General features: G+C 45.1%; 1 protein-coding gene across 1 annotated transcript in view; it reads left to right on the forward strand.

Moving 5' to 3' along the window:
• ZNRF3 (zinc and ring finger 3) overlaps window positions 1-27,896 on the forward strand; it is a 157,485-nt gene that overhangs the window by 94,949 nt on the left and 34,640 nt on the right. Inside the window, exon 2 of the mRNA XM_058693158.1 lies at window positions 704-829. Coding sequence (XP_058549141.1) covers window positions 704-829 — 126 coding nt within the window. The remainder of the gene's footprint in view (window positions 1-703; window positions 830-27,896) is intronic.

Consider the following 27,896-nt stretch of genomic DNA (forward strand, 5'->3'; position numbering starts at 1 on the left):
GCGAAAATGTGACGATGCTTCTCTTCTTTTTTTTTTTTTTTTTTTGATTTTCTGCTTTGCCCATTTTGAGAAAAGCCTCAAAGGATTTCATCTGTTTCCCAATAGCCAGGGGTAGCCTTTTAAACAGCTTGTTAATTATACTGGTGATTCTGCTGTATGTCCAGTGGTCTTTCCATAAACTCCTGAATGTGTTTCCAGGTCCTTTTGCATAACTTGAAGCAGATGTGTCATTAAGGTCTCGAAGCCAAACAGACAAGGATACTAACCTAGATAATCTCATCTGTAATTGCTACTTAATGTTATGATATTTCACAGAAATTTAGATTGGTATGTATATGGGAGGTATGCTATTTTTCTTTGCCTGCATTCCATCGGGTGATGTCCGCCTTGGGTAACCACCCCTTACAAAGCAGTGAGAAAGCGGGGAGCCTGGCTGGCTCAGTCCAAGGAACATGTGACTTGTGATTTGAGGGTCATGGGTTCGTGCCCCACATTGGGTGTAAAGATTTCTTAAATAAATACATAAACTTAAAAAAAAAAACAAAACCAGCAGTGAGAAATCATCCATAAAATCAACACCCTCCTCCACCCCCCAGTTAAGAGTTGAGGTTACTTTTGACTGTTGAGTCGAAGACATTTACAGTGTGAGTCAAGCATGTCTGTGGCCTGTGTATTGAAGCTTTCTTTCTATTTTGCTTTCTAGATGCACCCCTTGGGCCTATGTAATAACAATGACGAAGAGGACTTGTATGAATATGGCTGGGTAGGAGTAGTGAAGCTGGAACAGCCAGAACTGGACCCAAAACCATGCCTCACTGTCCTGGGCAAGGTAAGCTCCAGGCCCTTTGAATCTCTCTGATTCCGACTGGTGTTCTCTGCTCTCCCATTTCATCAGTTCCTCACATAGGTGGTTACAGAGAAGAGCCATCCCAGCACAGCCGTCTCTCCCAGCTGACCCGTGTGGGGATAAGGACTAAGACATGTCCTGTGGCAGCCCACCGTGGTGCTTCCAAGCTTGGACTGTGACGGAGCCTGCCAGCCTCAGAGTCGGCTCCACCTCTTGTCCACTCTGTGACTTTAGGCAAGTCACTTCCCCTCCAGGAGTCTCAGCTTCTTATCTGTGTAATGGTTTCATAATAGAGATTCACACTACCTTATACCCTTGGGGACAGAGGTGTCAGAACTCTGAGATTTGGGGAATTTAGAAAGGTGTTAAGGCTGTACATACTTTCTATTAAGTAACCCCCAGGAGATATGGGGCACTCCTTCATCATTAAACACCTCCATATTTGTGTAGCAACCTGTATGGATATTCACATTAAGCGGGATAACCAAAATCTCATGTCAGTTCAGGGCAACTTTGCCTCTGAATGAGTTCAGGTTCATTAAGTTTTGCTGCCAAGTAAGTTCTGGAAAAACTCCTGGGTTTTTAGAGCTTTTTTGGTTTCAGAATGGCAGACGGCAATTATGGTCCTATATTAGAACTTACCTCAGAGGATGGTTAGGAGGAGAGATGAGATACAAACGACCAGCAGAGTAAGCTTTCAAAACATTTTTGCTGCCATTGGTTGCTGCCATCCCATTTAGAAGCACGAAATGAGAGACTCGTTAGCCAAGAAGGTCAGCTTTATCTCCGGCTGCAGTGTGAAGATAGAAAGAAATTTATTGTGGGAAAACTATCCATCAATGATCTTAAAATATGACAGATGGCCATCTGTTTTAAACTGGATCATTTTGTTAAAGGGAAAGGTTTGAAGAAAGTTATTAGAATTCTAGTTAGAGGAAAGGCGGTATCTCCTAAGGATAGTGTTACTGCCTGAATATTTTTCTATAATCTCAGAAGGTGCTGTTTAGGTACCATGGGGAGACAGCTGGGGGGCAGGGGAAAAAAACGTCCTGATTCCTGACCTCTTGATGATCCAGGCAGGAGAAGAGAGATGGTTTTGATGCAGGGTATTTTAGGGGGAGCCTTTTCCAGACTCCAAGATGCCCCAGGCAGTGTTTCATGAAAGGCTTTCGGTCCAGGAGACCATTATGGGTCTAAGCTAGGATTTTCATGCCCCTCTTGTCTTCTGAATAGCTTCTTGAGCGCTTGTCAAGTTCTCCTGCCCTTTTATAAGGCGGGGGGGGGGGGGGGGCGGGAGGGAACAACCCAGGAATTATTACCTGTCTGGTTTACAGTTCATGAAGTCAAATCAAGGTGTTTTAGGTGACCCAGGCCCTGATACTTCATCGTTTAAATAGTCGGCCAGAGCTGCTTAATGATGCTAGGAGAGCCGCGACCCCTTTGAGAATACTGTAGTGTTTTCCTAGGAGAAATGCCAGCTACATCCAAAGGTTAGGAACACTGCTTTCCTTGTGGGCAGAACACTTCTCCTATAATATTTTCTCCTACACTTAAGCTGCTGCTATGCAGGGCCCAGCAGCTTGACTTAATTTGTTTTGCTCCAGCCCAGTGGAGCTCTGCCTTTGCATCTGTTGTGTCTACAAGTGGGTTGGAACAGTGCTCCCAGGGACACCCCATTGTTCTTCGATGGCTCAGTGCTGTTGAAGTCGCTTGGAGAACCCGCTTGTTACCTTCTCCACCTAGAACAACCATGTAGTGGTTTTACTTGAAGAGGTTTGTATGGTTTGGCCTGCTGGCCTGTGAAGCCAGGGGGAATAAAAACCCTAGACATATATTGAATCATTAAGTACTTCTCGGGTTTATTCATTCACCAAATATTTATTGAATGCCGGGGCCCCGAAGCTAAGTGTGTGGTTCTACCTGCTTGCAAGCAACAGCCCTCCCTCCCCCCGCCGCGTCTCTGGTTGGAAAGGCTGTGTGGTGGCCAGGCAGTATTTACACGTGGTTAGTTCCCGAAATTTGACTTAGCACCTGAATAAAATCATTAGCAAAAACGCTTGGGCCAGACAAAGCAAGACAGTTTCGCATTTGTTTAGAGCCTGGGTCTGTTTGGAGGTGTGATGACTCATTCATCTCTCTCTCTCTCTCTCTCTTTCTCTCTTTCCCTCCCTTTTTTTTTCTTTCTACCTTCCTTCCTTCCTCTCTCTTTTCATTTCTCATTTAAAAAAATTTTTACTGTTTGGTTTTTTTTGAGAGGGAGAGAGACAGAAGGCGAGCAGGGCGGGGACAGAGAGAGAAGGAGACACAGAATCTGAAGCAGGCTCTAGGCTCCAAGCTGTCAGCACAGAGCCCGACATGAAGCTCGAACTCACAAACTGTGAGATCATGACCTGAGCTGAAGTCGGACACTTAACCGACTGAGCTACCCAGGCTCCCCTTTTCATTTCTTATTTTATTTTATTTTATTTTATTTTATTTTATTTTATTTTATTTTATTTATTTTATTTTATTTATTTTTTAAATGTTTATTTTTGAGAGATAGACACAGAGTGCAAGCAGGAGAGGGGCAGAGACAGAGAACGAGACACGGAATTCGAAGCAGGCTCCAGGCTCCAAGCTGTCAGCAGAGGCCAGCGCGGGGCTCAAACTGGGGAATGGCGAGATCATGACCTGAACCAAGGTCGGACACTTAACTGACTGAGCCACCCAGGTGCCCCTTCATTTCTCATTTTAAAGTGTAGTTGTTCTCAGCTTCCCTTTTATTATCTTTGCTAACTGTGCCCTTTTTTTTTTTTTTTTTTAAATCCCAAGGGCAGTAGCAAGGGACTAGGATAAAGAAAAGCACAGTGATCCTCATGGGCAGCCCCGTCTCCTGCAGATAGCATGCTTTTCTCTCATTTCTTTGCTCTCAGTGGCTATGGCAAGAAGGCGGTGGGCAGTGGAGAGAAGCACAACAGGAAGAGATTACAGCCAAGTCAACATGGGGGTGGGAGGAGGGACTCCTCCATATAGATGTTGAGACTTGCTGAAAACCATAGAAGGGAGGACTGTGTCAGGCACTCGGAAGAGCCTGTGGGAGAACAGGGGAGGGCCAGACACAGACCCCTCTCCCTCCCCCAGCCCTTACCCTCATCACCTACCCGCCCACAGAAAATGCCATGGGGCGAAATGTTGAAACAAGAGAGGAATGTCCTAAATTAAAAACCTGTAAATGCCTCTCCAGGAGTTCAAATAAAGTTTCGTTTTAAAAGCAAAAGACATAAACTCATCACCTTGGTTTATTACTGAATGCTTTTGAACTCCTCAGAAGGGAACACTATAAACTCATGAGAGAAAAATGATTTATGATCTTCTCCTTATAATCTTTTCAGTTCTGCAGGAGGCAGGGCAGACAGTGGGATCAGCTAGGGAGGTAGAGTTGGGGTGAGAGGGAGCCCCCTACAAGGATGTAGCCAGCTGGGGCACCAGGCCAGGCCCTGCATCACACCAGACCCAGAACAAATCTCTTGGCTTTCTGAGCCTTTCTCTTTCACTTTGTGTTAAGAGGCTGTTATGGGCTCCTTACTCTTCTAACATTTTGAGCTTCTGTGCCATTTAAAATCTCTTCCCTTGAGATTCTAGTTCGGGGAGGTTCTCTTTGCAGCATTGAAGGGCAGACTCGGTTTTTAAAATAGAATAAAATTGACATTTCTGAGCAGCTTACTACTAAAAGTAAGGGTCTTCAACCGTCCCCACAGTACAGGAATCTATGCTCATCCCCTGGGCATTTTAAGCCTTCAATTCAAACAGTGTTTATTCAACATCTTCTGGGACTGGCAAGAATTTTGAAGGTTGACTTTACCAGCTTCAGTTCCTATGATCCATCCACGTAACTGAGGGTCTCATGGCAGGAACACAGAGGATGTGTTGGAGTTTCTAACAAAGCCCGCCTGGCCCAGATTCCATAAATGGACACAGAATAAACCTCTCATCCCACCTTGCACTGGACTCTTACGGAGGGTTTTGAAAGACAGGACAGTCAACAGACATGGACCAGCTCTTTCTGGTACTTAGGAAGACAACGTGAGGAAATTATGAATTGAGACAAGAAAGGCAGGGAGTTTCGGGTCAAAGAGACCCAGCTCTAGCAGAGCCACCTCAGAGAGGTCACTTCAGTTCTGGAGCCCTTATGCTTGGGGCTCGTGCCTGAGGAGAACATAAAAGCAGCCATCATGTGTTAGGTGCTGGCTCAGCGCTAGGTAGGAGCTTTCTCTGCAGCATCTTTTGTTTTCAGACTGGCTCTGAGATCGTGTCCAGATTCCCGTTTTACCATGAGGAAATCAAGTCCCCGAGACATTCTCTACATAACGTAAGAGCAAACAGCTCCCAAGTCGCTGACCTGAGATCTGAGATAAAGACTGTTCTGCCGCCTCACCTATGTTAGTTTCTCCCCTTTGCCCCCTTTTGTCTTCACCAATTTGTAGCTAAAAATCGATGCTTTTCAGGAGTCACTGGCTTAGTTAGGACTGTTGGTTCCACTTAACAGAGACCCAGCTTGAGCTGCGTTTAGCCAAAAGGGGATTTGCTCTTGAGGCTCCTGGGTGGCTGCTGCTCTTCTAGAATAGCTGACTCTGGGCTCAGTGCCAGTGGCCCCTCCCCAGGTCTTCTGTATATATCTGCTTTTATTCCTCTCTCTCTCTCTCTCCCTCCCTCCATCCCTCCTTCCCTCCCTCTCCCTCTCCCTCCCTCCCCCTCCCTCCCTCCCTCTCTCCACCTGCTTGGTAGGAGACATAGCCCCCCAATATCCCTGGGTCTGACACTGTCTTGTTTTCAAGCCTACAGGATTCTAGAAAAGAGATTTGTCGGCCCATTGTGGACCAGGTGGTCACTTTTAGTCTGGTCGGATGTGATCTGGGGCTGGGAACACACAGAACTTAGCTTCCTGCCCAGCCATGTGTGGGGGGTTAGAGGATGAAGTGTTCTCCAGAAGACAGCTGGTGGGGGACAGTGCTAGGCTACCATCCCTAAGCAGCCCCCTGTAGTTGCCAAGTCATGTATGGGATCGTTAGCTGGTAGGTGATGTCCTCAATTTATCCTGAGTCATTCAGAGAAGCACCATTTGGAAGGGACTTCTCTGGTCCATGTGTACCATGAAGAGTTCATTCTTCTTGCCCTGAGCTGATAGCCAATCCCTGGTATAGATAGTAATGATGAGGAGGAGCGAGTCTATGGGGCTGGAAGTGGCAGATGGGTTTTAGAGAGAGGGGCTGTGTGAGACAGGGAGAGATGGGGGAACAACCTCCAAGAACAGGGCAGAAAGAAAGGAAGCAAAGAAGTTCTTCAAGGGGCATTGAAAGTTGCTGGGGAAGGAAGAGGCTTTCAGGTTAAGGAGTTTAGTCTTTATTCCCCAGGCTGGTTGGAGGTGGAAGGATCAGGGTGGTGCCCGGACATCAGTTCTCATAAATGCTTTGGTGAGACTCAAGCCAGTGACATTGCTGAGGACACTTCGTGTTTGCCTTCACATTTCCCCAGTCTGTTGGCAGTGTGTATAGAAAAAGGAAGCATTATATCCCTGAAGTGATGGAGCATAGTCCCACCATGGCTGATGACCACTTCTGCTGGGTCCTGGGGGAAAAACAAACCGTGCATCACGTAAGGCCTGTTATAGAGGAGCCAGGAGCAATTGAGGACAGAGACCAAATCCTTCTTTGTACATGGGGCTCTGCCCAGGAAAAATTCTTACTTATCCTTCTTGCTTTTTTTTTTTTTTTTAATTTACATTTATTTTTGAGAAAGAGAGTCAGCACAAGTAGGGGAGGGGCTGAGGAAGATGGAGAGAACCTCAAGCAGGCTCCACGCTCAGCACAGAGCCCTACATGGGGCTCGATTTCACAATCATGAGATCATGACCTGAGCCAAAATCAGGAGTCAGACACTTAACCGACTGAGCCACCCAGGTGCCCCTCTTACTTCTCTTTCAAAGAGCGACTCCTAAAATAGAGAATTCATGATGATGAATGGGTTTTGTTTGGCCAAGCCTCTCTGAACTAGGGCTTGTCTTTCCTGGGCATTGTCTCTCTGGGTTCTCTGGTAAAAGTCAAAGCTGGTAAAATCATAGTGTAGGTGGGAATTTAGCCCACCAGTTCGCACCATGAGGTCAGGGTACCCTTAGGTACCTGGACAGGTGTGGGACAGGTGGTCCCACAAGACCAGAGCTGTTTCATAATAATGCTAAGATGTCACTTGCCGAATCACTCATTCCCTCACAAGCATATGGTAGGGTTCTCCAGAGGCATCATTTTGTGTGATGACTTCTTTGTTCTGTCAGCTAATGGGACATGTACTCATATCTTCTGTGTTTTAAGGATTTCTCAGTTTTAGAGTGTCTGGCTGGCAGTCTGTAGAGCATGCAGGGTGCTCAGTTTGAATCCCAGGTGAATCTCAGGGTGCTGAGTTTGAATCCCACGTTGGGTGTAGAGTTTACTTAAAAATAAATAAATAAGGGCACCTGGGTGGTTCAGTCGATTTAGCGTCTGACTTGGGCTCAGGTCATGATCTCCCGGTTCGTAGTTTGAGCCCCGCATCCAGCTCCCTGCTATCAGCATGGAGCCTGCGTCAGAGTCTGTGTCTGCCTTTCTCTCCCCTCCCCCCACTGGTGCTCTCTCAAAAATAAGTAAAAACATTAAAAAAAAAATGTTTCTCAGTTTTAATTCCTAATATGGTAAATATCAATAGATGTCACCCACAGAAACACAAGTTCTTCGGGATTCATTTTCGAGAATGCAAAAGGAAACCCGAGATTTGAGTGCACTGAGCTAGCATGAGGTCCCCACTCTAAGATAACCTTCTAGAGCTTGGCTGAGGGAAACACCCTATTAAAAAGTTAGCCGAGATGAGCAGAAACTAGAGAACAGTGCAGGAACTAGAGGTGAATGTGTTGTCAGGAGATGATGAGTCAAGAGTGTTGGTTCTAGACTTTAAGTAATTTGAGTAAAACTAATGGGTTGCTGTTTGCCATATTTAATAGCAAGTAACTGAAAAATGAATTCCAATGGAAAGTCATCAACTAAAAAAGATCTCAGTATCTTTGAGGCTTGCATTGGAATAGAACCTTCAGTCTTAGCCTTCAATGACAGGGCTTAACTAGATAGGCCTTTGCTTAAGGCAAAACCGTGTGGGAAGTTGGGTCTGACTGCAGAGCTATTGAAGAGCCTGTAGGCTGGAGGGTGAGGGGGCTTGTCCTTGGGCATGCCCTTCTCATTTGGGTGTTTGGTCACAGATGTGCATGTCTTCAGGTGGGTGCCTGAGTGCCCTGGCCCTTAGGCCAAGCCCAGCTTAGCACTCTTGAGTATGAGATTTCCGTCTCCAGTGGAATGGTGGCACTGAAATCCTGGGTCTGACTTGCTGCGGGAAAGGGGAGAAGGCGGCAGGGTCAGCGGGGTGTCAGAGGCAGCAGGTCCCCATCACAGGCATTGGTGTGAGGGAAGCGCGTGGGGCACTATGGCAACAGCGCGTTGTGGGCATATCCCTGGGAGCACCCTGTGCTTCAGGACACTTACCTGAGTCAGACCTTCTCAGGGCATGTCTTCTGAGTCCTCTTACCACAGTGGTTCTCAACTGGAGGTGTGGCCTCCCTCCCAGCCCTGGGGACATTTGGCAAAGCCCTGGGACATTTTTGGTCTTCTGACAAAAGCACCCACAAGGGATTAGGGGTAGGGGTTGGGGTGCTACTGACACACAGTGGGTGGAAGCCAAGGATGCTGCTCAGCAGCCTGCAGTGCACAGGTCGGCACCCCCCCCCCCCCCCACACACACACACCCGACAGAATCATCTGGCCTCACGTGTCACTAGTGTCCCAGATGAGACACCCTGTGCTATCATAATGGGCAAGTTTTATCTCCCTAAGAAGACCTTAAATTCCACTTCCTCCTCCCTCATTCCCTTCCCTGCCCCACTGCCCTCCAGTATAATGACAGGTTCACGGTAGCCTTTTTGTGGTGGGTCCTGGTGAGGTGCGGGTGCAGTGTTCCAGCATGTTCGTGTTTCCGAGGGAAGAATAGAGAGAGCCCAGATCTTGAAGCCCTACGCACTAGGTGCAAACGGTAATTCTTCCACTCCGGTAGTAGCTGGAACTAGCTTTAGGCCAGTTAATCTGTCTTTGCCTCCATTTCTCCATATCCCCCGTCTGGCAAGATAGTTGTGATGATTAAAAAATATAATGTATGCCGAGTTTTTGGAATGTGTTCATTCTCCACAAATATCAGTTTCCTTCCTTCTCTAAACTTGCCCTACCAAGCGGATGAAAACGCTTTTTCTAAGGTGAGCTGAGGTGGGTTTGTTGTTGGAGAGGAAGTTTGGAAGGCTCTTCAGATTTATTTTAGGGAATGCTTGGGTAAATACCTCCCATATTTGGTTAAAAAGGAAAGCAGGAAAGGAACTTAGTAAAAGAAATCAGATCAGGAGGAAAAGATTGGCATGATATGAATGGAAAAAGGAAAGACTCAGGGAATACCACTTTTCTTCTAAGGTCACATGTCTGATGTGAAAGTCACAAACTTTTAATTTGATGCTTCTCTTCTTTACCTAAATCTTCCAGGAACTTCTTAGTTAAAATGCTATATTAAGCACAATGCCTTTTTTTTTTTTTTTTCAAAGTTGATCTGAGACATTTTCAGCTATAAAAGGCTAACCAAAACCATTATTTGAAATCCACTGAGAGGCTTAAGGGAGTTTTGAAGATACAGTGGATGAATAGAACAAATAATTTGTCTCCCAGCCCAAGAAGCACAGGCTGCCAGCCACCTCCCCAGACTGGGGGAAGCCTGGCTCATGGACACTCCTGCTAGCCATTGTCCCCCCGAGTTGAACCAGGCTCTCAGCTGAACAAGGGTCACAAATGAGGCTGCCCCAGGAAACTAGGGATGGTGCTGCAGGCCAGTGGAAAAGCCCATCAAAAATAGCTAATGTCCTTGTCTTCTTTTGAGAGGCCATTTTGAAGTATTAAAAGTTAGAACCTAACATAGTAAGTCATTATAATATGTATAATACCAGTCCCAAGTCTGGTGACCTGAATCTCTCACACCTGGGGGTGGGCCCCCAAATCCCATCTGCTCTCTTTCCTCTGAGGGGCCTTGCCCATGCCTGGCCATGTGTGTGAATTAACCCAAATAAGCAGCAGTGGGCTGTCAGTCACTTGCATGTGTTTCTGGCCATGTCCACGGGCATTTCACATTTTGGGGGTTATCTTGATAGTGGCTGCATGTAATTGATTTACCGTCTACCAAGCCCCTGGCAAGCCTACCCACGAAGTTTGACCATTGCACGTTTTATTTTATTTTTAAAGTTTATTTATTTTATGAGAGAAAGAGAGAGCACGAGCAGAGGAGGGACAGAGAGAGAGGGAGACAGAAGATCCCAAGTAGGCTCCTTTCTGTCAGCACAGAGCCTGATGCGGGGCTTGAACCCACAAACTCTGAGATCTTGACCTGAGCCCAAGTCAAGAATCAGACGCTTAACCGACTGAACCACCCAGGCCATTGCACATTTTAGTGCGCTTCAGTTGCACCTGTGCAGGAGAGTACCACACCCCAACCTGGGCAGAGATCCCCCACTGGGTACAGAAGAATGGGGATGTTGGCAAGATCCGGCTGCTAATCTTGATCACAAGACCGGTTTCATCTGCAGACAAATGCAATTTCTTTTCCTTAATGTGTCTTTTGTGTTTGTTTTCTTTCCCAAAAGCACCATTTTATTTGATGAAAGGTACCATTTCTGTTTTGGTGATCTTGTTTTCCAAATCCGACATGGGGTTGTGTGTTCTGACTAATGCTTTTTGTGTTCTAAGTTTGAGACAGTCTAAACAATTCCTTTGGGATACTGAAATACTTTAAATTCTGCATCATTTTTGTTAGTTATAAAAATAATGAGTTTCAACACATTCCAGTTGTCCTAAGCACCGCTGGGTAAAATAAAATTCTAGTTAATCTGAAGAACCTGGGCTATTTCTCGGCATGTATAAAGGCACTTGACTTTCACTATTACACATTAACGTAATGCTGATGGATTTTCACAAATGTATCAACTTTTAAATGAACCTCAGAGAAAAGAATGTGAAGCATGCAAGGAACTTCTGTTACCTTGGCTTGATTTTTAGAAACCCAATTTTAAAGTCCTTAGCTAGAAGCTTTCTTTTTCAGCTCTTTGTAAACACAGTAGGTTGGTTTTTAAAAGTGAGTTATTTTCTTAATGTTTTTCCTTTTTTCAGAGTTTCAACTGATAGAATCTTAGTTTTTATAACCCCTAATTTTAAAAGTATACCCAAAATTATAGCATTAATTTTTTTAACTATAAAAATTTTTTTGTAACTGTTTTTGTAACTATAACAGAATTTTGTAACTATAACAGAATTTTCTGGTCCTTTTGTCTTTTTTTTTTTTTTTTTTTTTTTATTTAGTGTAAACCATATAATAATTTTTACTACCATTCTTATATTCCCAGTGCCAAGAACAGTGCCTAGCACATTATAGTAGGCACTCAGTAGATGTTTGTTGCGTGAAACAATTAATTGTGGGGAATTTGAAAATAGAAGGGGAAAAAAAAACATCTTTGATTGTCTCCTTTAATACAGGTTACTTGTCAGTTTTAATTTTTTCCCTTCCAGTCTCCTCTGAGCCAGATTTCTAATGTAATTATTGTGAAAGTATACACATCTATTCTGCCTTTTCAAACTTAATAACATATACTAATGGTTTTACCAATTTGCTATTATTTTCATAACCTGTAATTTTAATGGCCGCTTCCTGTGACAATAGCCTATATCATGATTTAGTTGACCATTTACCCTAGGGTTCAAGAATTAAATCACTTCTGTTTTATTTTTAATCCTTATAAATAAACCAAACTGAAACCTATCTTTATGTAGGATGGGCTTCTTTTTTTTCCTTCTTTTTGAATTATTCCCTTATGGTAATATTCCAAGAGGAGATTACAGATCAAAGGATATGAACATTTTTTATGACTCTTGATGCAAACAGTTACAAATTGCTTTCCAGGAAAGTTCCTCAGTTTACCCTGCCAAAAAAAAAAAAAAAATGAATCATTTTTCACATAAACAATGCAAGTTTTATCATGAACACATCTTTTTTTAGTAATTCAAACAGTAAACATAGTACTTCATTGTTTTTGTTTGCATGTCCTTGATTATTGGCAAATATTAAACTCTAAGCATTTTTCCATCTGCTAATTAACTTTCCTCCCTTGTGAGTTTTCTATTCCAGTCCCTTGCTCTTTTATAAGAATGGATCTTAATGTAGTTTTTTTTTTTTATAGTGATGTATTCATTGCTTGTCATTTGGAGTATTTTTAAACTGGCCCTTTAATTTACTTATCTCTATTTATTTAGCTTTCTTGGCATGCAAGAGTTTAAAATTTTTACATGATTGTGATTCCTTCCTGATTTCTTCTCTTGCTTCTAAACTTAATTATTCTGTTCCCTCTCTTGCAAACTTAGAGTCATTTTTGCCTTTTCTATTTTTTCTGTGATTGCTGTTTTCCTTTTAATGTATCACATCTTTAAATGACTCAAAATTTATTTTGATGTGTAATATCAGGGAGTGGCTAAGTAGAGTCTCTCTCTCTCTCTCTCTCTGTCTCTCTCTCTCTCTCAAAGTTCTAACAACATCTTTTAAGTCATTTCCTTCATTTTATTTATCTTCCTCCTTGAAAAGAGTAATATACTCTGTTCTCCTGAATTCTATAGTAGGGTCATATCCTGCATTATCTACTGTCAAATAAATTCTTTATCCCATTTTGGGCCAGTGCCATGCTGTTTATTTTATTTTATTTTATTTTATTTTATTTTATTTTATTTATTTATTTATTTATTTATTTTGGGGGGGGGGAAGCATGCACACAAGTAGGGAGGGAGGGAGAGGGGGAGAGGAGAGAGAGAGAGAGAGAGAGAGAGAGAGAGAGAGAGAGAGAGAGACTCTGAAGCAGGCTCCACACCCAATGCAGAACCAACTGGGGCTCGATCTCACGACCTTGAGATCATGACCTGAGCCAAAATCCAGAGCCGAATGCCTAACCCACTGAGCCACCCAGGCGCCCCTGCACATTATTTTCTATTGGCAAATGTGTACTATGGTTAATACCAACTACAAAACCTATTTCAACTTCAAATTGCCCAAGATTGTCTCACCACCAAACTTCCCTACCCATTTCTGTTCTGGAAATATGCATTTAGATGGATTTTGTACAGAAACAGAACAGAAACGACTGATGAGATTGTTCTCACGTGAAGGCTTAACCATTTTTTTAAGTGTACAGTTGTTTTTAGTATATTCATAGAATTGTGCAACCATTACTATCAACTTTTGTATTTTCATGTTCTTTATATACTACAGATCCAAGTCCCTTATCAATGTTTTCATCATCCCCTAAAGAAACCCCTTATCCTTTTGCAGTCATCTCCCTTTCCTTCTGGACGTTTCCCATCAGTGGAATCACACAATATGTGGTCTTTGGTGTCTTTATCGGTGAATAGACATTTAGATTGTTCTAACTCTTTGGTCATTAAGAATCATACTTTTGTGACCATTTGTGTACGAGAGTTTATGTAGACTTAGGTCTTCATTTCTTTCGGGTAAATAACTCAGAGTGGAATTGCTGGGTCATGTGGTAACTCTGTGTTTAACTTTTTGAGGAACTGCCATAGACCGTTTCCCAAAGTGGCCGCACATTCTGCGTTATTACCAGCAGTGTGTGATTTCTCCACAGCCTAGCCAGGACTTGTTATTATCTGTCTTTTTGATTACAGTCGTCCTAGTGGGTATGAAGTAGTATCTCATTGCGGTCTTGATTCGCATTTCCCTGATGGTGAATGATGTTGAGCGTCTTTTCACGTGCTTATTGAAAGTTTGTTTATCTTCTTTGGAGAAGTGTCTATCCAGATCCTTTGCCCATTGTTTAAAAATGGGTAATTTATCTATTATTGAGTTATGAGAGTTCACTATATATCCTAGATACACATCCCTTATCAGATATATGGTTTCTAAATATTTTCTCCCATTCTGTGGGTTTTCTTTTTTTTTTTTTTAATTTTTTTTTTTAACTTTTTTTAATTTATTTTTGAGACAGAGAGAGACAGAGCATGAACAGGGGAGGGGCAGAGAGAGGGAGACACAGAATCTGAAATGGGCTCCAGGCTCTGAGCTGTCAGCCCAGAGCCCGACGCGGGGCTTGAACTCACGGACCGTGAGATCATGACCTGAGCTGAAGTCGGACGCTTAACCGACTGAGCCACCCAGGCGCCCCCTGTGGGTTTTCTTTTTACTTTCTTGATGGTGGCCTTTGCTGTGCAAGAGTTTTCACAAAGCCCAGCTGATCTGTTTGGTTTTTGTTTTGTTTGTTTTTGTTTTTGTTTTTTTTGGGTTTTTTTTTTTTTTTTTTTTTTTGGTTGCTTATGCTTTTAGTATCCTATCTAAGAAACCGTTGGAAGGAAGGCTCATTGTTTCACTTCATAGTTGTCCTTACTGTGGTATTTTACATGGTCATATACTTAAGGGCCTTCTGGGATTTGTCATAAAGAATTTATTCTCTCTTTCCCTCCTGAAGCTTAAAGTTAGCAGAAGGCCAGGAAGCATTGGTCTCTCTCTGTTGCTGGTCCTGCTTTCCCAGACACTTTGATTTTACCTGGGACATCTAAGCCACAACAGTCTCCACATACCCTATGGCAGCAGCAGGATGGTGGGTGGCTAGGCATGTCAGCGATCAGAACTTCAGTTCCAGCTTAATAGCTGAATGGCTGGGTTGAAAATATGGAAAGACCACAGAGCTACTGCCCAGCGTCCTCCTTTTTTGTAGCTAATGATGGTTCTGGAAGACACTGGCCTGCCCCTTCCTGGAATCACAGCAAGTACCCATGAATGGGGATGTTCCTGCAGACCAGCCTTAGGGACCCAGTTCCTTATGGCTTTAAGATTATATTCTGGCAAGCCTAAGTAGGGAAGACAAGACAGTCTGTCAAAACAAAAGTAAGAGAGGTGCCATTTTTGAAATCTACGGAAAGGACGTAGGCGAGTGACAGCTGTCAGTAAGACTCCCACCCTGCTGTGCCTTTGAAAAGGTAACAGCTCAGAAGTCCCGTTTTAGAATATTCAGTATCTAGCAAATGTTTCCAAAATAGTTTTCCTCTCAAACGTCTGCTGAGGAGCACCAGACTGAAAATAATTCCTCTCCTGGCTAGGCTCTTGTTCTCAGAAGGGGGTGTAGGTGCCCTTGGGGGTCACTGACCAGGATTCTCTACTCCTAAAAACAGCACCAACAGGCAGTGCAGGGAACCTTCTGTTGAGTTCTACCCATAAAGCACAGTCTATCTGGAAGGTCTGACTTCAGGCCACTCAGCCTTGGCAAGTGCGTGCTTCAGAGAGTGCCTGGCAGGACGGGAGCTGATAGGCGCACGAGGCAAGGGGAGACGCTTGTGCAGCGGCTTCACACTTACTGGAACTGAGACTAGTTACCCAAGTTCTTTTTTGTGATGCCAGAAGCACCAAGAAGAGACCAAAAAAATTTATAGTCATTCTGGGTCATTTACATCATCTGAAATTCATGGAACGCCCTGCAAATACTCTTCATTGTTTGAGCACGACATGTTTCCTGTCATGCAGCCTTCATTCCTTCTGCTGATATTACTGTGTTGTTGGCTCTTATATCACGATTGCGATTAAAAAAAAACAAAAAACAAAAACAAGCGTAGCTGGCTAACACACAGAATTTTTACTTGGCATGGAAAGGGACGCTTCCCTAAAGGTCAAAATTGAATCAGTTTGTTTTGCAAAAGGATTACCTGTGGAATTGCTTTCAACTGTCCAGGCTGCCCCACCGACTGCACCCTACCCTCCCCCCCAACTCCCCGCCAAAGACAAATGCAGTGACACTCATCTCTTAAGAAGCAGTTGTAAGGGGCGCCTGGGTGGCTCAGTCGGTTAAGCGTCCGACTTCGGCCCAGGTCACGATCTCACAGTTGTGAGTTTGAGCCCCGCATCAGGCTCTGTGCTGACAGCTCAGAGCCTGGAGCCTGCTTCGGATTCTGTGCCTCCCCCTCTGTCTGCCCCTCCCCCGCTCACCTCTGTCTCTCTTTCCCTCTCAAAAAGAAATAAACATTAAAAAATTAAAAAAAAAAAAAAAGCGCTTGTATTATTTAAAGCTGCATCTCTTACCAGGCCCCCACCCTCTTCATCCCTCTGTGTGCTCGTCGTCAGTGCTTAGGTTGGGCTCTCTTCTCTGAATAAGAGAAAATAAGAAAATTGCCTGTTTTAGGCAGTGCAGGTGTGTTTCAGAGATTTAGAGTTAAGAAGTCAAGTAAATATTTTGGCAGCCCAACAAAGGTAAGAAAGGGAGAATGCACCTAATGGGCTTCTCAAATTACAGGCCTGTCCAAACACTGTCTTCCTCAAGAGACACTGGTCAGGGCTGGAGGCTGCCTTTGCGGGGCGATGGCAGCAAGGCTCGGCCGAGAGGTGGGCTCGCTTCTGTCTCTGGTCCTGGCTGACCCTGTGCCAGATAGGACACTTGGACTTCGATCCAGCCCCACCCGAGAGTAAAGATATTTGTCAGTAAGTGGGAGATGTTCTCCTCCACAGATCCTAATGATGTTGCTTCCTCTTCTGGCTGAAGAATTCCCAGATAGCTTTTTCTCCCATTTTACTTTATTTTATTTTATTTTGTTTTATTTTTAAGTTTATTTATTTATTTTGAGAGAGAGAGAGAGAGAGAGAGAGAGAGCAGGGGAGGGGCAAAGAGAAAGGGAGAGAGAGAGAGAATCGCAAGCAGACTCTGCACCAGCAGTCACTGAGCCCAATGTGGGGCTCAAACTCACAAACTGTGAGATCATGACCCGAACCAAAACCAAGAGTCAGATGCTTAACTGACTGAGCCACCCAGGTGCCCCTTTTTCACCCCTTTAAAATTAGAACCCTGAAGAAATGGAGCACAGAATCTCGGACACCTGCTCCAGTGTAACTTCATCCATCTCTAGGCCTGGGAGACAGGCAGTTGTAAAAAGAGGGCTGAGAAGCAGCATGTCTCAGGGCTGCTAGTCTTTTGGGCTCAGGATCTGGGCATCCAAGTGCACCCCAAGCCTGCCAGTCTGGGTGGCTTCCCCGTTGCCTGGTTTAAGAACAGAGACATCCCAGGAGGAGGGAGCTCTGACCTGCTAGTGGCGTGTCTCTGTTCAAGCTGTGCTTTGTGTCTCTTCTAACAGAAGGGCAGACAGAAAAGCTGCCTCTCTTCCTTGCCCTCCCCCAGTGGCTTCCACTGGATCACCTTGGCAGGGCCTCATCCTAGGAGGGCGAGCAGGCGGGCAGGGAGGAGGGAGGAGGGTGGCGGCTGCACTGGCGGCTCCTTTGATCACCTCCCGCCCGGTTTCAGGCCCTGCCGCCAGCAGGCCAGCCAAAGGCCCGGCTCTACTGATCTGATGAGGTGCTGAATAGGACCCGAGGGGCAATGACGGGAGCGGGAAGAAAGCCCCGAATGAAAAGGAAACCCCGTGAACCTGCTCAGCTTCATTGGCCAGATTTTCCTACCAGGGAGCCGCTCAGTTCCTGCCAGCCCGGGCTGCCTGCCCCTCACCCTGCCCCCTCCTGTCTCTGCTTTTCAGACCCTGTGTGTGTTTTGTGTTTGAATCACGGCTGCTCTCCCTGGTTCTCAGGCTGGGAACCCACTGCGCCTGTTTCCATGGTCACTGGGAAGCTCTTAGCGCCATGTGCTTCAAAGGGAACCTTTCCCCTCGCTGCTGCCTGCCCCGGGCGGCCACACAATAAGCGGCTTCTCGGAGCCAGGCCTCTGACCCTTGCTTGCCAGGAGGAAAACCTTGCCTCTGCCGACCGTCGCTGTGTTACTTCACAGAAATACCCCTCAGCAGAGCGCGTGGATGTGCACACACCATGGCCCGTGAGTCTCACATGTGCCCTTGCAGGTTTTGATGGGATATGGAGATTATAGTTTGCTAAGAGTTTGGGAGCCTTTCTGAAATTAAAGAAAAGAGCAAAGCCTATAAAGGAGAAGAGGTGGCCTCATTTGGGGTGGGAGAGGGAGAAAAAAGAGGAAGACTTGGATTGGGACAGGTAGTGGACCCGGACTTCATGTGGGACTTTCTCAGCCAGACTGAGGTCTTTGGGGCCAGCAGAGAATAAAAATCGGGGCAGGTGGCACTGGCTTCCTCACCCTGGGGCTGGGTGGTGAGGGTATGTGTCCCCATTTCCTGGGCCACGGATGCCTGAGGAGTGGCCCACTGGGCTTGAAGTTGGTTTTTGCTTGTTCATTGAACGGCGCAAAGGGATGAAGCTCCTCACATGTGACTGGAGAGAAAGAATCAGTGGTTTCATGATCGTGGGGTGCTGCTACATGATGATGCAGGAATTCAAAGGTGAATATTCTCTGAAGAGCTTATATTTTAGATGCCAGGCCAGCCCCCCTCACTTGGAGCTCAGGATGTTCAGTTCTGCCTTGGGCTTACTGAACCACAGAGAGCATGGGTGGGAAACTGGATGTTTCTCGAACTCTCACTTTCCTACCAATCTTCACCTTTTGTAATATTTTGGTCATATGCCCTCTTTTTCTTTTGCTCATTTTCCCCATCTGCAAAAACTCTGTTTCTTTCCTTTTTACAGAACTATCTGAAATTGTACCTCTCCCACTTGTGTGCTCAGACGACGAGGAAGGGCGTACGAGGATGGCACAATTTCTCTGTGTTCAAAAATGTCATCACTACCATGTCCCGGTTTGGTGGGCAGAGTCCATGCTCCAAATTGTATTGTTACCAGTGGGAGCTGAAGACCCTGAACTATTCAGAGACTGGCTAGGGCCCCACAGCCACACGTTGGTCGTGGAATCCTGAGTCTGCTGATAGCTAGTGCTCTTCCTGGAAGTGATGGCTTCTCTTATTCCATGTTCTAAACTAACTCCTCCAGATTCTTTATCTGACCTGACATGCAGAAATTAATGGTCGCATGATTTACTTTGGCTCTTTTAGGTGTCAGGCGCATGTCTTGAAGAAACTGGGAAAGAGGGTTTACGATCTGGATTCACTTGAACCTTTTGAGTTTCAGGTCTTTCTTTTCTCCCCAGTGTCTAACCTGAACCCTGTCTAACTTGAACATGGCTCTTCAAGGCTAAAAAAAATGAGTACCCCTTTCTTTCTGTGTGTCCTCTGGACAAAACTAAATGGGGAGGGGCATGGGATGGACTGGATGCCATCAAGATCCGTGTGGGTGAAGAGTGCCTTGGTGATGGCCCTGGACTTGCATTTAGTGGTTCTTTGGAAGAAGGCTGTTGGTTTTTCATCAGTTACGCCAGTGGCTATTCTTGTTGGCAGCTTTACTAGAAGGATTAAGAAGTCGGATGCCTCTCAGCACTTGTAATTGATTCTCCAACTGAGTTCTGTTGTTTGTCCAGTTGAGTTCTGTGGCTGTGATTATCTAGATGGTCAATCTTTTTTGTTAACCAAGAAAGTGTATTCAGTTGTTGAGCTATAGGGTTTGTAATTTAAGGTATGAGTGTGTAGGTGATGTTAAATTTACCTGCTATTTCAGAAGTACAGCTACCTAAACACTTCTTTGCCCTGGTTGTCCTGGTCCCTTCACGTTCAGCAAGCAGCTGTGGCGTGTCCACAGTGCTCCACCCACCCTTTTAGGCACAGCAAGGCCATCACGGGGACAGAACCGGGATGGACTCCCCTCAGGTCTTGGCTTAGACATCACTTTCTCCCAGATTTCTTTCTGGACCAGTAGGGCGTTAGTGGGGAAGGCTTCTAAGAAGAGATGAAACGGAACCTTCAAGAACGGATGGGTTTGGGGTAAGGAAAGGATGGGTAGGAAATCACAAATGCAGGGCTGACAGGAACAGGAATAACGTATGGTGTATCCCAGGGCCAGTCAGAAAGAGTGGCCTCATGGTTTTAGCAGGCAGAAGACCCCCTTGGCAGACCCCCTTGGCCTCATGGTTTTAGCAGGCCTCATGGTTTTAGCAGGCAGAAGACCCCCTTGGCAGAGAAGGCATTTCCAGGGAGTCTTTCAAGAGGTGTGCAGAATAGGAGCGTTCAGTGGAGGGGAGGGGAGCATGTTCCCAGCAGAGGGAACAGGACGTACTGAGATCTAGAAGTAGATCACCAGTTTGGACACTTCTGTGATATTGTCATATTTTGCTGTTCAATGGCCATTTGAGTGAAAGAGAGGGATAAAACCTAGTGTTATTAGAGAAATTAAAATGTGAAATCTGAGAGAATTTTTACAGGAATGAGCTAAAGTTGGTACTTGGTAGAACTTGCCTAGTCAACATGAAACATAAACAGGACTCTAATTTTCCTTTGTGTGTTAATTCTTTTCATCCTGCATCCTACCCGCCCCCCCCCCCCCCCGCCAAATTATGATTCAGTATAGATAACGAAAAGTTACCATTTTAACCATTTCTTTTTCTTTTTTTTTTTTTTTTTAAATTTTTTTTCAACGTTTTTTATTTATTTTTGGGACAGAGAGAGACAGAGCATGAATGGGGGAGGGGCAGAGAGAGAGGGAGACACAGAATCGGAAACAGGCTCCAGGCTCCGAGCCATCAGCCCAGAGCCTGACGCGGGGCTCGAACTCACGGACCGCGAGATCGTGACCTGGCTGAAGTCGGACGCTTAACCGACTGCGCCACCCAGGCGCCCCTAACCATTTCTTTAAAAAAAATTTTTTTTTTTAATGTTTATTTATTTTTGAGAGAGACAGAGACAGAATGCAAGTGGGTTAGGGGCAGAGAGAGAGAGGGAGACACAGAATCGGAAGCAGGCTCAAACTCACGAGCCATGAGATCATGACCTGAGCCAAAGTTGGACGGCCAACCAACTGAGCTACCCAGGTGCCCCTTAACCATTTCTAAGTGTACAATTCTGTGGCATTAAGTATATTCATGTTGTTGTGCAACTATCACCACCATCCATCTCCTGAATTTTTTATCTTCTCCACCTGAAACTGCCCCCTTACACACACTAACTCCCCATTCCTCCTCCTGCAGCCCCTGGCACCCACTGTTCTCCTTTCTGTCTCTCTGAATTTGACTACTATAGGTATCTCATCTAAGTGGAGTGGAATCATATAAAGGGGCACCTGGGTGGCTCAATTGGTTAAGCGACCAACTTCAGCTCAGGTCATGATCTCACGGTCCATGAGTTCAGTCCCCATGTCGGTCTCTGTGCTGACAGCTCAGAGCCTGGAGCCTGCTTCGGATTCTGTGTCTCCTGTTCTCTCTGCCCCTCCCCTGCTCCTACTCTGTCTCTCTTTCTCTCTGTGAAAAATAAACATTAAAAAAAAATTTTTTTAAGGGGAATCATGTATTTGTCCTTGTGTATGCTTTTCACTTAGCACAATGTCTTCAAGATTCACCCATGCTATAGCATGTATCAGAATTTCCTTTTTATGCTTGGATAATAGTCCGTTGTATGTATATACCACATTTGTTTCTGCTTTCATTCTTCGAGGGACATCTGAGTGGTTTCCACCTTTTATGATAGTGGACTTAGGTATACACATGTCTCTTCAAGGCCCTACTTTGAATTCTTTTGGATATAGACCCAGAATTGGAATTGCTGGATCATATGGTAATTCCATGCTTGATGCATTGAAGAATCACCACACCATTTTCCACAAGAGTTGCACCATTTTACATTCCCACCAGCAATATACAAGGGTTTCAGTTTCTCCACATCCTATCAGCACTTATTGTTGTCTGAGTCTTTTGTTTTTAATAATCGCCATCTTAAGGGGATGAGGTGGTTTCTCCTTGAAGTTTGATTTGCATTTTCCTAATGACTGATGATGCTGAGCATATTTTCATGTGCTCATTGGCTATTTGTATAACTTCTGCAGAGAAGAACTATTCAGGTCCTTTGCCCATTTTTTAATCCAGTTGTTTGTTTTGTTGTTGTTGAGTTGTAGGAGTTCTTTATGTATTCTAGATATTAATCCCTTTTTTGCTATATGATTTGCAGACATTTTCGCCTATTTTGTGAGTCCCCTTTCACTCTGGTAGTATCTTTTAATTAAAGCAAAAGTTTTTAATCTTGAGGAAACCCACTTTCTGTGTTTTTTCTTCTTTTGTTGCCTGTGCCTTTGGTGTCTCTTCTCTTTTTTGTGCTTGCTCCTTAATTCATCATCATGTAACATTTTTTACACATAGAAGGTTATACAAACATATCTTGCCACTCAGCCTTGGTTCGTGATTTACTCTTGTCCTGTGAATTCCAGAAGGGAACAGAAATCTTGCTTCTTGGGCCAGACTCTTGATGTGTGTGTTAGAAGATGTGCAGTTGTGGATACAGAGAATTGATAGGAACTGCACAGAAGGTGCCCTAGGCTGGCCGCAGGGGTCCAGCAAGCTGGCTACACTATTCTGTGGTGAACCTCTTGCAAATGGGGATCTCCTGTCCGCCTCCATGGCCAGCTGCCACCAGCCCCACGGTGTGAATGGCAAGGAAGTGGGGGCTGGTGGCTGGCTGGACTCCAGGATGCAGCCTTTGCTGGCGGAGAACCAAGACGGAGGGGGAAAAACACTCTTGTGTATGAGAGAAATAAGGCTAGCTCCAAAACCTATAATTCCCAAGTTTAAAAAAAAAAAAAGAAAAAGAAAGAAAGAAAGAAAAAGAGAAAGAAAAAAGATTTCTCAACTAAACTGTGCTTTTATCTTTGGGTTCTGAATGGGAGATTGTTCACACAGCTAAGCTGGCTGCAGAAGCCAGGCCAGTTAAAACAATATGCAGGCAGCTCTACTCCAAGTAACCAGAAACTGTTGGCTCAGAGGAGCCCGAACTGAGGAACCAACCTGCTGGGAGAGGTTTTCCAAGTAACTCCAAGCAACGGCCTGAATGTAAATCCTCCTGCTGGGGAATGGCACTTTGGCAAATGAAGACCCTAATTAGAGATGGAAGGGTTTCTATTTTGTTTTTCTTTAATCCTTACCCTGGGGCCTTTGCAGGGCCGCCATGTCTCTGCTTGTGTGCAAAGAAATTTCCAGCTTCTCTTTGTAACAAGATCCTCTTTTGGGAAAGAAGCAACAAGCCGACAATGTGGGCCCACCACAGCCGGGGGACCCTGCCACCAGCTTAACCCAAAACAAAGAGCTTGGTCTGGGCCTGAGAGGCTGGGTCACCTGGATTGGCCGGTCTTTGAAGTTGTTGGCCAAGTTGGATCTCATACTATACTGCCCCCACCCCCACCTCCCACCCCATGAGACTCTTAAATCCATGCTTAGACTGCACATGAAGTTTCTTAAGTCCCAGAGGAGAACAGAAGTGTGAACAAAATGCAAAGCAGTTAAGGGAGAAGGGCAGCTCTGAGGCACCAAGGCCAAGGTCAGATTTGAAATGGGTGGCGGGTGCCTCTTATCTCTTCCTTTTCCTCGTTTGATCTAGGCAGTGAAGTGGAGGGGCCATGCTCTTTTTCAAACTGATCACCTGTCAGTTCCCCAGATATCCACAAGCATCACATATGTGGAGGACCTGCGTGCACCAGTTCAGTGTAGTTTAGCTTTGTTGTTGGGTTATCATTGACTTGCCCAGGTACCCTTTCAAGGGCTTAGAACTGATGCTTTCGCTCTTTTTGATTGCTCTTTGGTCCTAGAAAGGCAAGTGAGCAGTGTTCTCTGGGTCCAGAGTATCAGGCTGTCAGTAAATTATAGAACCGGTTTTAGACAATTCTGGATAACTAAAATGAGCACTACTGATGTCCCTTTTCAGCCTTTCAGGACAGTTGTTCCTTGAGGCAGCCGTCGCCCTTCCCGTGGTAATCATGGGAGGGAGGCGTGAGAATTTCGTCTGGCCAAGTACTCTATGCATTACTGTTACTGAGGGCTGTTAACTTCTTTGTCATGAAGTTCAGTGCTGGTACAGGACGCTCATGCCTAAATGGCTTCAAGAATCTGTGAGGGGAAATTGCACATGTTTGAGTCACCTATAGGAAGGATGCTCCTCCTGAACCATTATGCTCCACGTTGAGCCCCAGGCTGGGCTTGTCCAGAGTCTTCTTTACTATTTATGTTCCCAAGTCTGTGAGCTGGTTGATACTGTCAGATGAATGCACGGAATCTCAGAGGAAGAGACTTAGCCGCAGCCACCAAGTCTGTCCAGACCCCAAGTTAACTTCAGACCTGCTCTTCCCAGACCACCTTGTTTCTTCTTTCTCACTTCTTTCATCACTTCTGTCCTTTGAACAAAGAAGTTGAGCCTACAGGTGGTGGTTGTTCCATTTCTGCGTACGTGAAAGGGCAGACTGAGAGACTCCTAACCAGTAGTCTACACCCGCCCCCTCCTGCCCCCCTGCCACTGGTGGGGAGCCACCCATTCCTGCTTGTCATGTGCCGGACGCGTGTGTCCGCTGCATTTCTTTCCCAGAAGTCCTCAGCTTGCTCATACTGTCTAAAGTTAGGTTTCAGGGAATCCCAAGATGTTTCTTTTTCAGCTCTGTGCTTGTGGTTAGGCCACTGCAGCCTGCTGGAGAAAAATGGCCCGATCTGTTTGCTGCCTGGCAAAACGAGGACCGTGAAGTGCTGTGACCCCACTGTTACTAACTGTCCCTGTTCCAGTTCCTCCTTCTTGGTTTACTTTTCAGTGGTGCTTGGAGAAACTACTTAAAGGGCAGCTGGGTGGCTCAGTCAGTTAAGCGTCGGATTTGGCTCAGGTCATGGTCTCATGGTTCATGAGTTCGAGCCCTGCATCGACCCCGCTTCAAGTGAGCCCCACTTCTCTCTCTCTCTCTGTTTCTCCTTCTCTCTCTCTCTCTCCTTCCCTCTCTCTCTTCTTTCCTCTCTCTCTTCTTCCCTCTCTCTCTTCTTCCCTCTCTCTCTCTCTCTCTCTCTTCCTCCCTCTCTCTCTGCCTCTCCTGAGATTCTTTCTCTCTCTGCCCCTCGCTCACTTTCTCCCTCTCTGTCAAAACAAAAACCAAAAAACTAAAGTCATTGGGCAACAGGTAGATCCAGAAATAAAAAGAAAACTGAGTTTTTAGATGCCACGTTGATCCTTTTAAAAAGATAAGACCAAAGAAAACCTTAACCATCATGTCCTTGATTTAGTCTGTTGTTCTTTGGGAAGGTGTGGTGCTTACATGGCAGAAGGTGATAGCAACTCTACCTTTGTTGTTCTGGCAGATCTTCGCCAGGTTATACTCATAGCTAATTTAAAGCTGTATCAAACTGAAAGGGCGCGGAGAGAGCTGAGCATTTGCATGTCACCTCGTACTTGTACCTGAAGAACGACTTGGATCGTTGCCTGCTAAACTTGTAATGACAGTGAATTTTCAAAGGAACTCAGATGTCAAGAACTGAAATCTGTCACAGATTTTTAGATTGTAGGCCATAAGCATGATGATATGGAGTAAATTGAATAATACTAGATTTATGGCAATGCTTCTTTACTACATTAGCATGAGGACCTCGGTGGGGCGGGCCTGGGGGGCCTGGATCAGAGCACACACCATTCTCTTCCATAAGCAACCACAGGCATTACAGAATTTTGATGGTAGTCTTTACTAGGACAGCCAAACATTGTTAGTAATGTTAAGAATAGGGGCGCCTGGGTGGCTTATTCGGTTAGGCACCCGACTCTTGGTTTTGGCTCAGGTCATGATCTCACAGTTCATGGGTTTGAGCCCCATGTCGTGTTCCATTCTGATGGTGCAGAGCCTGCTTGGGATTTTCTCTCTCTCTCCCCCTCTCCTGCTCACTCTTTCTATCTCTCTCTCTCAAAATAAACAACAACAACAAAAAAAAACTAAAAAAAAATAATGTTAAGAGTATCTCCATGCTCCGAAAAAAACAGTGCAAAAGTCTTAATTTTTGTTCCCTAAACATCTTTGCCCTATTTTTTTTTTTCTTCAGTGATCATTTCCAGGTTGCTGTAAAGTCATATAGACACCCCGAGTGCTCCTGTGACAACAGTGAGGATCCAAGCCCAGATCTTGCCCCTAGGAAGAGCTGAGAAACGTCACCCTAATTACCACTGTTTTTTCCCACTTTTGGATTGTGCCTCCCCCTTCTTTTTAATATCCTTTGTTTTTGTTTTTGTTTTTTTTTTAACAAGGCAATTAATAGTAGTGGCATCTTTGATGTCACTCAGTTATCTGAAATCATTTCCTAATGCCCTGCACACCCTCAGCAGTTTCCCCCAGTAGCAGTAGCCGCTGGCCTGCTTTAGCCGTGAGGCAGGCTGGGATGATGTGATTGCTGATGTTTATGGGATCCCTGAACCAAGGGCAGTTCAGCAGCAGCCGTGCCCAGAACTGCCCGTGGTGGGGATGAGAGCTTGCAGACCATCTTACTGCAGCCCTCTCACTTGACAAGAAGCAGAGATGCCCCAGGCTCCCGGCTGCGCAGGGAGTTCAGTGAGATCGATTCCAAGTAGCCCCTTTTTGTAGTTTAGCGTAGAACAGAATACATCTTTGGAATTCACTCATAATGTTCATTAGGCAGCTCCTATCTCCCAGGCTGTGTGCTGGATGTTGCTGATACAGGCGTGACACTGATAGACGAGTCCCCACCCTCGTGGAGCTCACAGTCAGTAGAGAGGATGCAGAGGTAGCCAGCAAGTAATAAAATGGGGACACTCAAGTCTTACAGAAAGTTAACTGCTTATTTTAGGTCTCTTGTTAAATATCATCTACTTGACTACTTTGTGACAAATGCTTTTAAACCCTCTGAAAGCTATGTAATATGCTGTGTGATGTAAAAGGATGTGTGTGCAAAACCTTTATTCTAATAAGTGCCTAAAACTTACCATTTGATTTTTTTTTTTTTTGAATGCTTAGTTGTAGCCTAAGAAATCTAAAGCATAATAAAAAAAAAAATCCAAAGTGTAATCGCAATCGGGTTTTGAAGTATTGCTTCGGGTTGATATCCTTTCTTCCAGACTTGTTCTTTCCCTCTCCCAGTGGCTTTAAGAAGGGAAGGAAGGAAAGGGGGGTGGGAGGAACAACTGATTAAAACTAAACCTGGCTTGGCTGATAAGGGTTGCATCTTATACTCCGAACTAAATAATGTTGCAAGAGGTCAACTGATCAGTACTAAGTGATGTCTCTACTGGCAAAGGTCGTCGTCACAGTTCATGCAGATCTTCCCAGTGCATTGACCTCCTGTTTGCATGAAAACCTAGAGACTAGACCAACAAAGTGCCCTCCCAGCCCGTGACAGGTGCATTTGGGACAGTGAAGTGGTATTTGACCACCTAAGGAAGATGAACGTGTGGAGATAGGTTGTAATGCGTTAGAGAACTTTCTCTTTAGAAAAAAGTGAATCCGAAAACAAGGCTTTGCTAGGGTAAAGGGTGGGAGCTCTAGCAAATAAAAGGTTATACCAGAACCCACTTCCTGTGTTTGTTCTACTCAGTAAAGTCTTGGTAACACTGAATAATTACAGTAGGAAAAGCCTGAAATGAGGCCATCCTTCCACTTGTTCTGTGAAGGTTAATTTAAGGGACTTAAATTTAAGAGTTAATTTAATGAGACTTGAGATAGAGCTTGAAGTTAGGGATTTTTGTAAATTACCTGTTAGAGGCGATAGAAACAGAAGTGTATTTGTTCCTTAATATGAGAGTGACCTCTTAGTATTTAAGAGTGATTACTGATTAACCAGGGAGTTTCAAATGAGATGTTTACATATTCTGATTTAAAGAGTTTGCCCCGTCTGAGCGAGGGCTGGCTCAGGTTGTGGTGAGCAGAGAGCGGAGTGGGGCTGCTGTATCAGAGCATTGTGACTTCAGCTGGAGAAACTTCCTTCCCGTGTGAAGCTCCCCATAGCGTCCTCGGGGGTGTGCCCAGTGCGGGGCAGTAAGGCCACCTCTGCCACACGTTTTCATCTAAGAGACTTGAAATGGGAAAGGCAACCAACACCTAGAAAGAAAGGGGGTCTGACCCCTTTATTCTAAACAAACCGAGACAGTGGTGCTTTGCCCCCATAGATGATCTTTGCGGCCGAGCTGATGAGTGGCAGAGACAGACTCAGCCCCGCCTCTGGAGCCCACTCATTTATTTCCATTCCTGAAGGTGGGGC

Source organism: Neofelis nebulosa, chromosome 11 (assembly GCF_028018385.1).
Source record: "Neofelis nebulosa isolate mNeoNeb1 chromosome 11, mNeoNeb1.pri, whole genome shotgun sequence".
In the NCBI taxonomy this organism is placed as follows: Eukaryota; Metazoa; Chordata; class Mammalia; order Carnivora; family Felidae; genus Neofelis; species Neofelis nebulosa.